This window comes from Leishmania donovani, chromosome 8, assembly GCF_000227135.1.
Source record: "Leishmania donovani BPK282A1 complete genome, chromosome 8".
Classification (NCBI taxonomy): Eukaryota; Euglenozoa; class Kinetoplastea; order Trypanosomatida; family Trypanosomatidae; genus Leishmania; species Leishmania donovani.
In genome coordinates, this window is record NC_018235.1 from 132,993 (window position 1) to 147,104 (window position 14,112).

The following is a 14,112-nucleotide window of genomic DNA, read 5'->3' on the forward strand; positions in this document are numbered from 1 at the left end:
TCGGCATCTTCGCTCGGAGCTGGGTGATCCACCTTCAGCAACCGGAGCGTCGGTATAGAAGGTTGCGCAAAACACAGCCCACAGACGGGGATGGGCCGCCCTCGAGCAACACCAGTGGTGCCGCCAGTGTGGATGATGCAGTAGGAGGGGATCAGGGGGCCGTGCCACCGAGTGGCGGGGAAGGTGTGCTGGATGCAGTGGCTCTGCCCCGATAGCGCAACGTCGGTGCCGACGATTCTCAACGTCAGCGACGATGCTGTGCAAGCCACGTTGAGGGCGATTGACCTGCACCACCGCACGCAGGAGCCGGGTATCCACATCAGCAGCCCCGACACCGATGTGGATGCCCACGGTATGGCAGCCTCTTTCTCGTGTGGTTCGCGGGGGTCGCTCAACACATCGTCGGCATTGCCGGCTGCCCGGCAGTACAAGCGGCCGCTCGGCAGCGGGCGCTGCACCTTCGCGCCAGCAGTGTTTCGCAAGTTTCTCGCTGATGGCCAGAGGATGGCGGTTGATGTATCGGCGGTGTGTGTGCACTCCGATTTCACCGCGATGGGTCATCATCGGAGCGGCACCTCTGCGCCGCGGACACGGTCGGCGTCACAAAGTCGTGAAGCGCTAGGCAGCGGCGTGGACGGCTGCCACCGTCCCTGCTGCCGTGACGTACCTCGTGCTCGCAGGGCTTGCCGGCTACCTGCATCTTCCTTCCGCGTTTATTGAGCATCAGCTAGAGGTCACGGTGGAGCCACATCAGCACTCGAGGCACCGCAACTCCTCCGTGCTGTCTGGTCGAGACGACGCTGCCGGATCAGCGGACGAGCGACGACTCCACATGGGCAGCCTCCTCCTGCGACGATGCACGCAAGCAACGGGGCGACGCGGAGGATTTGATTTGGTGCATGGGAGGCGGCTGTCTGTAGAGGCTGCAGCCACTGGTGTAGCGGTCACAACGGCAGCAGGAAGAGCTGTAGGCAACGCCGTCCACAGAACTCCGCTCTGCGCTGTAGCCGACCCCCAGCCCCCAACCACCACCACCGCGACTCGCGAAAATACGAAAGATTCGCCGTCGCGGCAGGTGCAGTGCCAGCCACTGCCGCAGACAGAGACGCCGACCGCGAAGCAGCCGTGGTTTCTGGACCCGCTCGCCACTCTCTCTCTCTCTCGCAGAGTCGCGCATCCGCCCATGGGATGCCGCTCTGACGCGACGCCACAACCCCGCGGGGGGACGGCAGAAACGATCCTCGACAGCGCCCAATGAGCGAAAAGGCGACTCGCCACCGCGTGGCGACTGCAGCGGCAGCCCCTGCGAGCGTCACCCGCAGCGAGATGCCCCATCACGCGGCTCCCATTTTGATGGCAGAGATGCTGGTGAAAGAACGTCGCTGCTCTTGAGTCGATGGGGCGCTAGACGCCTCCCACAGCGCGCAGCTAGCGCTCAGACTGTACGCGTCAGGCGCCTGCAGTCGGTGCTGAGCATCCGCGTCCATATACTGTTCGCGAGTTCACGGTGGTGCGGCACCTCCCAGAGGTTCTGGAAGATGGGGCTGGGCTCGGGTGCGCACGTACGGCGGGCGCGTTGACGTCTTACTGTCAGCGATACTGAACGCTGGCTTTGGGTCGCGCACGCGGCTGAAGGACCCCGCTGTGCTCGCCGCACGCTGTGCGGTCGAAACCTTCGACAGCATGTCCGCGCTGGCGCTGCGTTACTGGCATCTTCGCCGTTGGGCACTGGCGCCTTGAAGCTGGGCATCTGCTGTGTGCCGAAGCATAATGGTTTTGCGCTGTGGTGAAGTCCATCGAGGGAGGGAGGGGGCTCCGTTGGGAGCAGCAACGCTTCAGCGGCTTCCGCGTACTCATGGGCTCTGTCGTCACAATGGGCATGGTGCAAGGCAAGCCGAGCGTGGTGCTGTACGCACTGCTGCCAGGGTCGGTGCGGATACCGTTGTAGAGCACCCCCAGCAGCCTGGCGCAGCAGGGTTTCCTGCACCGCGGCCGCGGTCACTACGCGACCGCCGCGACACTGGACGGACCAGCTTGTGGACATACCACCCGTTACCGTATTTGTGTGCCACACGTTTCCATTCGCGCACGAGCGGGTGCTCACGCGCGAGATACGGAGAACGTGGAAGGGCTCGCGCGAGCTGCACCGCGTCACGTGCGGCAGCGCCGCCTTCCTTGAGACTCTGTGCATCGGCGTGTTAGAGCTGCGTCGAGTTGGGCGGCACCTCAGCTGGTACAATCAGTCGCCGTCCTTTCAGCGACGCCATCCGCGACAGGAGCCACCGCATCCCGGCGACGGCGGCGTCCTTTGTCGGCTGTGGTCTGCGGAAAAACTGTCTGGCTCACCGTCCTCGTCTCCCTTTCGGGAGGTACCGCCGGTCATCTCCGCGGCTGATGGAGTTGATGAGGGCGTCAGGATTTTTTGGCGGGTGCCTAAGCGCTGCTAGCCCGCGAATCCTCAGAGCGGAGAGGTGAATCGCGGTTGCTCGAAACGCTGACGGAGATGAAGCTGGTCGCACATGTCTGCATGTATCTGCGTGTGTGTGTGTCTGTGTGTACGTCTCTCTCTCTGACTCGCTCCTCCGCCTGTGCTCAGTGCATCGCCGAAAGTCAGCGCAGCGTGCGCATGAGCGGCCGTAGCGAACCGAACAGCAGCACAGCGAGGCGCCGTAAGGGGCGAACAGCGGCGGAGGAACAACCAAGACCGGCCGCGCCACCAATCACAGCGCGGGAGGTGGACGAAGAGAGAGAGCTGACGTGGTCGCGTGCCCCTCCTCACCTAACAAATTCACCGGTGGCTAGCGTTATGTGAACTCTTCTGATGCCTCACTTCCCTTCCTCCCTAGCCTTCATGACGTGGCCGATGCGCATACGCATGGCAAACAACACTAATGCCCCACCCCCACCCCTGCTTCCCTATCACGCCTCCTCAGCTCTTCGCTGTCGTCTTCACTGCACCACCCTTCCACGTCATCAGACGGTGCCACAGAGGATTGTGTTGCAGCCGAAGTGGCCCTCCCCCCGCTGCTGCTGCCTTGCGTGTCCCGCCTTGTTGTCGGGATTGCATCTGCGTGCCTGTTTCTGGATACTCACACGTGCAAGCACACATAGCGGGACACGCGCCGATCTGAGAGCGGCCATCCTCTTCGGGCTCCTGCCGCATCTTTCCTTTCAGCTCGACTGCCCACACATCATCGTGTTGTGAGACGACGTCAGCACACCCCTCCCTCTCCATCTTCCTGCACCCTCCGCCACAATGAGCACGACGACGACGACGCAGTACACACGATCTGGGATACTCGCGTGGGCGAACGACGTGCTAGAGACGTCGTACGCCACCTTCCAGAACATACCGAGCTATGAGGTGGGCCTCTTGCTCTATGGCATCTTCCACGACTGCCCCTCCAGAGGCGAAACGACGGCGAACGGCCTCGGCGACACTACTGCCGCCGCTGCCGCAACGACGACGAGCAGCGCTAGTGTGCCGTTGCTTTCCGCGGCGGAGCTACACAGGCACCACCAGCGGCACCACGAGACGTGCATGCGCTACCTTCAGCTTCTTCAGTTTCCACCGACGCCTCCCTCCACGGCGCCAGCCAATCCTGCGGCTGCTGCGCCATCGGGGGCGGCGGAGGCCTCCGCTCCGCGCCCTGGCGGCAGCGCGCCCGCTTCACCTTTGCCGCCTCTCCCAGATGGGCACGGCGGTGCCGCGTCTGCGGTGGCGCAGCAGCGCAACGCCGAGCACGTTCTCGCGATGGTCCGTACGCTCAGCGCCGAGGAGGCAGAGCTCTCGCGCGCCGAGGCCAGCGACACACTAACGAGTGGTGGTGGTCACGCCGCCTCTGTCGTACTGCTGCTCGGGCCGTCGATGACGCCAGCAGCGTGGCTGGGCGGTAGCGCCTTTGTGGAGGAACTGAAGCTATGGCGTTGGGTGCGGCTGATGGCGGAGCGGCACCGCAGTTCGGCCCGCGCCATTCGACGCGCCATCCGTGCCTACCTTCAGCACGAGGTAGGCGTCGCCGCGGTGGCGCGAGCGCCCACGAAGGATTCACAGACGAGTTCGGCGAGCTGTGCCCAGTCGCGGGGCGCGTCGCCAGCGCCACACTCACCAGTAGTCATGATGGAGATGAGCGACGTGGCTGAGGTGGAGCTAGGCGACGCGCGCGGCGGTCTTCTCCCTGGCAAGAGCACGCGAACGTTCGCAGAAGATGCGTCGGGCGACACCTTGTCGCAGGAGATGAAGCGCATGCGGCCGGAGACGCTGCCGTCGACCTCACCGGTGCCTGTCCATGCAGCGGCAGCGGTAGCCACAACAAGGCCGGCGACGTCGAGTGTTACGCCGCTCGTCGGCTCTGTGTCACCCGTGCACGCGCTTCTATCCCCCATCAAGGAAGTAGCAGCAGCTGGCAGCGCACGCACAGACGATTGCAGCGCGACCGGCCTCAGCTGGACGACGTCAAGCAGCAGTGTACACGCCGCCTCTGTGGCAACCATCACTCCTTACGTTGCACAGGCAACAGAGTTACAGGCGGCGCTTCGCACGGCCCAGGCGGCTCTCCAGAAGGAGCTAGCGCTGCACCGAGCACAGCAGCAACAGCGTCCTCTCACGCTGCCGACGACGACGTCCGGGAGTACATCGGAGCGCTCCTCTGGCGGCGACGTGCCCGATGGCGCCGGTGCGATGCACAAGGTGGCTCCGCTGCTGGCGCCAGCGACGAACGTGTGCGATGCGCTGGAGGCGTCGTGCCGTCAGCGTATGGTGAACACCGTGTGTGCCAAGACCCTCGGTGACCGAGGTGGCTCATCACTGCTGTCGCCCGTCCCCGATACGCTAACGTGCAATGTGTGTCCGTCCATCATGGCCCACGCGATCCAGTGCAATCTCGCTGCCATTGACGACTTGGAAGACGTCCGCGCTCGTGCGATCGCGGCATGCCTCAGAAGGGATTCCGTGGCGTTGCTCGCCGCGCTTCAGAACATTGTGTGAGTGTATTGGTGGAAAGGAGGGGGAAGGGCACCATAACGGGAGCTGTCATGGTGGCCTCTGTGAGCACGCGGCCTGCCGAGTCCTCGGGAGCCGTCGGAAGCCACACCGATGCCGGCGCGCATTCCTCGCTTGTCACGGTCTCTCGTGATTCCGCGCTTCCCTCTTCCTGGTCGTCGTCCTGCTGCTGCTGCTGGTGCTGCTGTGATGTGACAGAGCCAGTATGCCCGCCCCCTTCAAACGGACTCCAATATAGACGCGTGCACATGAACACATGCACGCAGACACACGCACCGAAAGCGGGCGAGGAGGACACCCGCACTTCCATCCTCCCCATGCGAACATCCGTTGTCGGGTCTACCATTCGGCTGTGTTTCCCTTCGTTGGAGGCTGCGCCAGACGCCCCCCCCCTCTCCCTTTACGTGTCTCTCGCTTAGATATCGTTGTCAAGCATTTGCTCACGCGCTCTATGCAACGGCCCTCTGCCCCTCTCCCACCTCCCTCCCTACTTTCCCGTGGCAGGAAGCGTGCGTGCGTGCGTGCGCCCTTCAAGCGCGCTTACATCGAAGGGCACACGCACGCACAGACATCATCGCATACATCTCACAACGGGCATGCGGAGGGAGGGAAGGAGGGGGAGGGCAAGGAAGAAAGCTCGCTATGCAAGACATGACGGCGTTGCGCATCGCAACAGACTGCATCTCTGCTCGCACCGTCGTTGTGCGCGCATGCGCCGGCGCTCCCTCGTTTTACGGAGCGACGGTGGCGTGCGTCACGCCTAATGCGTATTCCTCGAGGAAGCGTGAGGGTTGGGAGCGAGGAAGGCGCTGAGGAAAGAGGGCGGCACTCACTTGTGGTAACGCTGCCGCCATCACTATCCCTACTGTGCTGCGGATGGCCACCTCACGACTGTGCGAGGCCCCTCCCCTCCGTCCCTCACTCGAGTGTGTCACAGAATGTGAACCACATGCACTTACGTTTTCGCACTGCCCTCTTGCTCTCCTTGCCCTCGCTCTCCGGTCCAGCCCACCTCTAACGCCCAGCACAAGGCTCAGCAAGCCTCTCCCGCCGCGTTACTCCAGCCACAATCTATCTGTGTGTGTGTGTGTGTTTGGGGGGGGGGATTCGCCCGCTGTGCGCGTCGTTACCGTTGCTCTTAGTCTTTGGTCTCGTGTTATCCGCCTTACCGCGTCTCTTCCTGCTCCCGATCACTCCGTTCACTAGCAGTCGGAAACAACCCGTAGCATCCATCTCTAGTAGTAGTACCACCTTCGTTGTAGCCGTCTTGACCCCCGCCCCCTCCCCCCACTCCGGGTTTGTAGCGCCCGCACGGCACACCTTTTGCCACCCGTAGCGGACGCCGCGGCACCTCAACGACCTCGCCGGGTGGTTGTCGAGGAGGCCCCAACGTGTTCGTTGCCGTCGTTGTTTTTGTTGTTCGCCGAGTCCCCAAATGATGCTGCGTCGTGGCTGTGGCACAGCCATCTCGACGGCGGCAGCAACGGCGAGCACGAGCCTCCGGTGTAGTGCACGCTGCATTGCAAGCGAGTTCAAGGACATCCGCCCACGAAGCGGTGGAGCCGCGCCGCCGCCGTCAATCAGCAACAACGGGCCCATTCTGCCCATGGACTTCAACCCGCACATTGAGTGGTTCGAGTACCCGAAAGAAATTTTCGATCCTAAGTTCCCGTACACCCGTGAGGAGAGCATCCGCATGACGGAGGAGTCGTGGGAGAGCACGATGGACGAGATGGCCAGCAAGTACGGCATGCGACTGAACATGTCCTCGAAGCCGACGTTCTGGATGGCGTGGTTCATTATGTTCTTTTACAGCTGGTACACCCTCTGGGGCTGCTACCGCGCCATGGGCACAGAGCCGGGCTGGTCGCACTTCAAGAACGTCGTGCTGAACCAGCCTACAGTGCCGGTGCTCGAGGAGGATGACATCTACCTCGATCAGTGGATGCGGCCCGAGATGCGCGAGAAGTTCAGCCGCTATGACCGCTTCTGGAACTGGAAGCCCCTGGTGAAACGCGAGGGCGCGAAGACGACGTGGCAGATTCCGATGCAGTACGCCGACGAGTCTGAGTGGCGCCACATGACAAGCCGCTTCTAGCGCTCATTTTTTGCGTGGGTGCGCACGTTGGCGGCACGCACCAGAGTGCTTGCCGAGCCGCGACGAAAGCAGGATCCAGGAAGCGCGCCAGTGACGACGCAGGCACACACAGACACCCCCATCCGCGTCGTGGACGGGCGGCTGTGCATGTGTTCTCCTCCGCTGGCAGTATGGCTAGGAGGGCCCTTTGTTTGTCGCATGTCTCTCTCTCTCTCTCGCTTGCCCCTTTTCTTACCCGCGCCTGCTGGCCGCGGTCCGCGCGTGTCGGATCGCTTTCGAGCTGTATGCGCATGGGTTTGGCATGTGTGTGTGTGTGGCCCGTTGCGGTGCTGCGCCCCTCCTCCTCTCCTTCGCCGGTATCCGCGTATGTGTGGTCCTCCCTTCCCTTCCCCTCCCCTCCCCCGCTTCGTCCGGCCTCCCTGCGTGCACGGCTTCTTTTGTTCAACCGCTTATTCATGATCTCGCTCACGCGCGTCATGCAACCCGTCCTCATTTATGCAGTTGCGGGTTGCCTGACCGCTTGCTTCGCTGTTCTCTCTCTTTCCTGCCTTACGGCGCGCATCAGGACAAGCGTGACACCCGCACCGTGTGCCCTAAGCAAAGTCGGGTGGCTCTCGGATATATAACCCTCCCTCTGCTCTCCCGCCGCCGCCACCATCACCACCACCCCTTCCCTTCTTCGTCACACGTGAGAGGGGGAGTCGCGCCTGCGCGAGAGGGGTTCGACAGGCATGCTCAATGCCCACCACCGGCCCACGTGCACAGATGTGCCGAACAGATATGTAACCATGTGCATGCTCTGTGCGGCAGCCCTCTACTTGAAGGGGCGTGCGGCGCACATCGCTGTTTTGCAGCTACTCTCATGCCTGACTCTCCTGCCTCGCCCCCTCCCCGTGTGAACGTCGTGCCTCGTGCCCCTCCTTCTCTTCGCCCGCGCCGTTTCTCTCTCTGTCTATCTGTGTGTCTGTGTTTGTGTGTGCGTGTGCCAGCCGGAGCGCTGAGTGTGTCTCCGTCGCTCTGCCTCTCCCGTGTTCCTCTTTCACCCTGCCGGCGAGTCCTGATCTCCTCTTCGACCCGCCACGGCGGGTCGCGCACAGTCATCTGCATGGCCTTTACAGACTCCTCCGTCCCTCCCGCTGCCGGACACACCGGGTTTCCAGCCCTCTGCAAGGCTGCCAACGACGATGGGAATGAGGTCGGCACGCAGGACCCCTTCATGGTGGCATACCCGTCCTCTTCGCTACCGCCGTCGTATTCCAGTATGATCCAGTGCGTTCTGGGACGACCCCTGCCCTTTCTGCCGTCACCGCTGTCACGAAAAGCCAACTCGCGAAGTCGGAGCGGCCTAGGTGTTGGTGGCCGTCTACGATATGGAACTGATCCCATCAGCTGTAGCGGTTCTCTGCAACTCAGTTACGATGCCTCTGCCGCGTCCGGCCCATCGTCGCTCTCGCGCACGGTACCACAGGGCAGCAGCGACGAGGCCAGCACGCTTGGGAAAGACTACATATTGAAGGAAGAGGACGCCTTTGAGTCGCCGCGCGGCACCCCCTCCGTTCCCACAGCGCTACGCCGCTCGCTGTCGCCCACAGGAGCGGCGGCAGTGGCCCGGACAATGATGCCGGCCGCACCCGTGCTGCTGCGCCACTCGCACGGCGGAAAAACACGTCTCTTGTATGCCGACGGTCACGTCGAGACAGTAGTGGCGGGTGGTGCAACGAAGCCGCCATCCAAACGGACGCATGCGCCCAGTGCGGCGAGCCATCGTCGTATGTGCGCCGATGACAAGAGAAACCATCTTCGGAGCTTGCCGCTGGACGCAGCCCCGCTTCCGTCCCCTTCGGCGAGCGGACGGTGGCTACTCGAATCGTTTAGCGCCGTTGCGCAGGTGCACCAGCAGCAGCTGCCGCCCCTGGTGGAGCCCATCGTCACGCCGCAGGCGGCCGGCGCCGCCTCGTCCGCCAGTCCTCCCTCTCACGCAGCGGAGCGTAGTGCAGTGCGCCCAATGGAGGCGGAGTCCAGCCGGCAGGCGACGAAGTTCCCATCATGGTCCTTCGTGACCGTTGAGCCGCAGCAACAGCAGGTCGCGGCGAGCATCACCCTTCCACACCCTTCAGGAAAAACACCGCCAAGGCTGCCGGCCAACTTCAGCGAGGGCACAGGCAAAACCGATCACGCCAGGGAGTCCACCGAGGCTGGGGGTGATGAGGGCGGCCATGGGCGCATGGAAGGCTTCCGTGCCATGGTGCCGGCTGGCTCGCCTCCGATCACCGCAGCCGGGGCTGCTAGTCGTTACGATGCCAACGAGAAGAGCATACGCACCTCAGTGGTGTCCACAGTCGGTGTGCGACCTTCTCGCAGCACGAGCAACGTGGGCGAGGCCACACTCAGCAAGGCGGCGGACGACGCGAAGACCGCAGTCGCGGCGCTGCAGAGTGGCGTTCGTGCGGAGCTCGCGGCCGAGCAGCGTGCTGGTGCGCAGGCCTTTGCGAGCCGCTACGCCCGCGACGTCTCCGCCTCGCCGTCCCTCTTCTCCCTCCGCTTCCCTGTCCGCCCGCTGTCCGAGCTGCACGCGTTTGCGGATCGCCCTCACCACGAGGACGCCGCCGCCGCCGCGTCGCGGGGCGCGCTGAGCACCGATGAACCCAGTGCATCGTTCTTGGAGCACAGAGAGGCGGCCAGTAGCACCAGGAGAGTCGAGGACGCGCCTGCCATTTCGCCAACTCGCGCACCACCACCGCAGCAGCAGGCGCCCGACGTGCTGCTGCCATACGCGCAGGTCACGACCCCGTCGGGTTTCACTGTGCCGGAGCTGCTGCAGGACCGTCTGCTACCACGCGAGACACCGTCACTGCAGCAGAAGCTGAGCAAACTTTACGCCGTCCGAGGCCTCATCGACGCGCGTGACTCGACGGCGTGCCGGTTCACTGTGTCGTTCATGTGGTTTGTCCTCCTGCGGTGCCGCAAGGCACGCCGGGAACAGTCCCTGGTCAACGGTTACCGTCTACTATCGACCGCCTTCTCCAACGCCTTCCCGCATGTCGCCCTGGACGAGGCCTTGCCGCCGTTGGATGTGCTGGAGCAGCTCCTGGTGGAGCTCCTCACCTGCCTACGCTACTCGGCAGGGGTGCAGAGCGCGACGAATACCGCGACGAGTGCTGCCGCGGCATCGAGCGCCGCAAGCGCTGCCAGCTCATCACGGCGCGCAGTGGAGCTGCCGACGTCGGACGGTTTTGCCACCCTAACGAGGACGTCAGGCAGGACAGCGAGCACGAGCGGGCTTCTGGCAAACGCAGCCCCGACGTCGCCACCGGCGTCTACGACGCACACGACAAGCGATACCCCGAATGCGGCAAGCGTTGCCGCGGCCCCATCGAAGGTGCCGCTGCGCCTTCGGCTACACGAGCACGCCGCTTACTTCCCGCTGTTGTTGAGCCCGACATGGTCGAAACTGGTCAGCACGGGCGCCGTCGATGCCGGCAGTGGCAACGGCTACCAAGAATCGAAGTGGGCGCAGCAGCAGGAGCAGCCGCACAGTTCATGTCGACAAGAGGTGCAACGGATGCTCCCCTCTGAAGATGCCCTGGCCATTCTCTGCAAGATGTATCAGGATCTGTGGCTACACCACAGCGAGTACGTGCAGCTATGCTTGTACGAGGAGCTTCTGCAGAAGCAGCTCGCCCTGCAGTTTGGCACCGTGGTCATGCACCTGCAGCAGGGGGCCATGAGCGCCGAGGCGTCGACGGCGGCTTCCACCACGGCGTCCTTCTCCGCCGGAGTCTCCCAAGGCCTCCGACCGTCGGCGACATGGCGCCCGTCTGCTCTAGCCAGTGCCACGCCCATCGCCCGCAGCGAGGGCTGGGGTGACCTCCGCGCAAGTCGAAGCGGCGCGCCGACATCAGGGGGCGATCTGCGGGCGCGGAAGAGCAGGAACACGACCGCCATGATGACCAACACGGCCGTTGCTGCCGCGGCTGCCGTTGCGCCTGCCGTGATGGACGGTATCCTCGAGAGCCTGCTGCTGCTCGTTGCGCACGCTACCTACTACAACTGTGTCTTCTGCTTCCCGAATGACGTCTGCGCTGGCATGTTCGACGAGGAGTTCCGCGCGGATGTGGTGCGCTGGCTTTTTGTATGCTACCACGGTGTTTACCTGACACATGTGCAGGTGCGGCACTGGCCCATGCCGGCCAAGGGCGACTACGCGGACGCGCAGCTGAAGCGCAGAGCCGCCACGGAGCTGGAGATCTCGGCACTGGGCCTGCTGCCGACGTGCGAGCAGCAGACGGCGGGCATTGTACGCGCCGCTGTCGTTTCAGGTGTGCAAGGAAAGTCGTCGCTCACCGCTATCGCTGAGGCTGCGCGGTCCGCCTCGCTCTTCACGGCCGCGGAGGACGGCATCTTCGACGTTGGCGGCGTCGAGGCCAACAGCGAGGCCCGGGTGGTCTACCAACTCGACCGATACGGCCGCTCCGCTGTGCTGCACGTGGCAGAGCTCGAGCGGAGCATGGCGCTCCTCCAACGGCGCCACATGACAGGCGATCTGTGTGGCAGCTACAACTCACAGTTCGGGCCGCGTGGTGTTAGCGGCTCTAGTCGGACCCCCGGCAACAGTCGGGGCAGCTCCGCGGGTAGTGCGACCCCAGCACCGTTGCCGTCCAACGTGCACCCAAACCTTATCGAGATGGTGGACACGGAGGCCGGCTCCCACCGCTCGACGGCACGCCGGCAGACTGGGACCAAGACATCACGGCAGCAGAAGCACAGCAGCGCCGGCTTTTCTCGGAGAACGACTGGCGGATCTCCCACAACGGCAGCGGAGCCGCTGTCACAGTGCGCCACCCTCGACGCGCGCAGCAGCAGCAGTCGAGGCGCGGTGAAGCAGGGCGCTTCCATTCAAAGTGGCTGTGGCATGCAGTCGCCGCGGCAGCGGCGCACGCCGGCTCTTGCGACGGCGGCTTCGCCCCATTGTCATCAAGAGGAAGAGGCCCGCGCGCAGTACCGCACGAGTGCGGCCGTGGCGGTGGGCAAGAGCCTGGTGACACTGGCTGCGGAGCTTCGCCGTGGCAGCCAAAAGGGCAGAGTCGCTAGAGCAACGTGGAAGGCGACTTCGGCGCGATCCATCTGCCAAGAGAACGAACACAGAGCGAGTGCCTCGGCGCGTGCGCCTCACAGCGCCGGTGCGAACGTCAGTGGCAACGCTGCTGCGGCCGTTTGTGCGGCTGCGTCGAAGAAGAGGAACAGCGAGTGCCCCGCGACCGGAGTCCGAGCCCACCGGCGCGAGTTGTCTGCCGGCTCTCTGTTGTCTTCAAATCCTCTCTGCGTCAGCCCGGCGCCCATCCGCGATTACTGGCTGTCCATGCTCCTGCGGGCCCCATTCTGGTGGACGACGCGGACGGCGATAGCGACGGCAGCAGCGGTGGCTGGCGGAGAAGCCGCAACGTCGCCTGCCACACTGCAGCAGCATAGCGCGCAGCTTCTGCTGTGGTCTTCCGTGCCGATTGGCGCGGATGGCGAAGTGGTACCGCTGCAAGATCTGTGTCGCCTACAGCTCGAACCATGGCGGGCGCTCTTGGCCGTCGCGGCAGTGCCGCCGATCAGCAAGGAAGCCCAGCAGGCGGCGCACCAGATGCGTGTCTACGGCAAGACAGTGCCTCAGCAGCAGGCGCACCTGCACAGGATGGTGGAGCGGCAGAAGTTGCACCACCAGTGCAATCGGCAGAGGCGCTCACAGGAGGACAGTCGAGAGCTGCCCGTGTTCGCGCCTCCCCGTCTCGCATTGGCGATCAACGCGGCGAAGACGGCGGCGACGCCGAGCGGGCCCGCGCCTTCAGCTGCGGGGACTGCGGAGCTGGAGGAGCCTGCCGTTAGCGTCGTCCCACCGCGCTTCAGTGCAAGATGGAGGACTGCAAGCAGCGTAGGTGGCGTCGCGGACCTTCTGTTCATGTGCTCTGCAATGCTTCCTCTCACGCCGCTCAACATTCCGGCGGACGCGGCAGAGCTGGAGGCGTCCACAACGACGGCGACGGTGGTGACCGCCAGCCCGCCGGCCGTCGCGCAACCTCGACGTCGCGGCACCGGAGAGGCTTACGAGAGTTGCACGCCTCCCTTTTATGAGGTGTGCTCCCCGTCCATGACCCCGGCGTCGTCGCACACGTCTTATATGCCTGCGCACGGCAAGGGCGGCGAACGCATCCGATGGCGTGCGCAACAGCACCGGGCGCACCGCAGCACCGCGGGGAGCAGCAACGGTTGCCCTGACTCGACGGACGTGACGACGCTGACCACGGCAGCCACGCCCATCACATCGACTTTTTGGAGTATGATGCCGAGCGGCGCCCTGGCGCCGCCCGCCTTGGCAAGCATGCACCGCCGTACGCTAACGAACCAGGGTCTTACAGCTCACAACACGGCCATCGTAACGGCGTTGTCGAGGTGCCCTGGTGGCGCGGGCGCGAGCAGCAACGGCGCCACTAGCGACACGAGGGGCACGACAAACTGGCCAGGCGACAGCTTCGCCGCCATGCCTGCTCCGCACACGGAGCCAAAGCCGCGGTCACGTCGGCTGGCCCCGCTGAGGAAGGAAGCGCTTCGCAGGCGCGTGCAGCTTCTAGCAGACCTGGACACAATTAGCAAGCGAGACCAGGTGGTTCGGCAGCACTACACGGTTCAGCACCTGCAGCTGTCCAGCGCGATGACCTACACGCAGTCAGAGGCCATGATGCGGCGTTATTGCGCGCAGAGTCGTCTCGCGCTGGAGCGGCTGATCTGCGGCGAGGTGGGCGACGCGACAGCGGCCCGTGCGGTAACGGAGAGGACGAAGGAGTTCAACTTTTAGGCGCGCGGGTATGTCTGGCTCTGCCTATCTGCAGAGCTCGACGGCTCGCTGCGCATCATGTATAGTAATACCATGTCTTCTGTAAGCCCGCTTGTTTTGCATGGGAGCGCACCGCACTTTAGCGTGCAGCTGCCTTTCGGCTCTTCTGCCCGAAGTCATGTAAGTGCCGCCTCT

The 14,112-nt window shown here is 64.2% G+C and overlaps 3 protein-coding genes across 3 annotated transcripts; all 3 read left to right on the forward strand.

Annotated features, from left to right (window-relative positions):
* Positions 1–3,256: 3,256 nt before the first annotated feature.
* Positions 3,257–4,987, forward strand: LDBPK_080370 (hypothetical protein, conserved; the record flags this gene model as incomplete). The annotated part of the gene is made up of 1 exon (XM_003858554.1): positions 3,257–4,987. One exon carries the CDS (start codon positions 3,257–3,259, stop codon positions 4,985–4,987), a length of 1,731 nt encoding a protein of 576 aa, XP_003858602.1.
* Positions 4,988–6,437: 1,450 nt separating this feature from the next.
* LDBPK_080380 (hypothetical protein, conserved) lies at positions 6,438–7,100 on the forward strand (the record flags this gene model as incomplete). The annotated part of the gene is made up of 1 exon (XM_003858555.1): positions 6,438–7,100. The coding sequence occupies one exon, from the start codon at positions 6,438–6,440 to the stop codon at positions 7,098–7,100; it is 663 nt and encodes a 220-aa protein (XP_003858603.1).
* A 1,105-nt stretch (positions 7,101–8,205) lies between these two features.
* LDBPK_080390 (hypothetical protein, conserved) lies at positions 8,206–13,938 on the forward strand (the record flags this gene model as incomplete). Its single annotated transcript, XM_003858556.1, has 1 exon — positions 8,206–13,938. One exon carries the CDS (start codon positions 8,206–8,208, stop codon positions 13,936–13,938), a length of 5,733 nt encoding a protein of 1,910 aa, XP_003858604.1.
* Between the last annotated feature and the right edge of the window lie 174 nt (positions 13,939–14,112).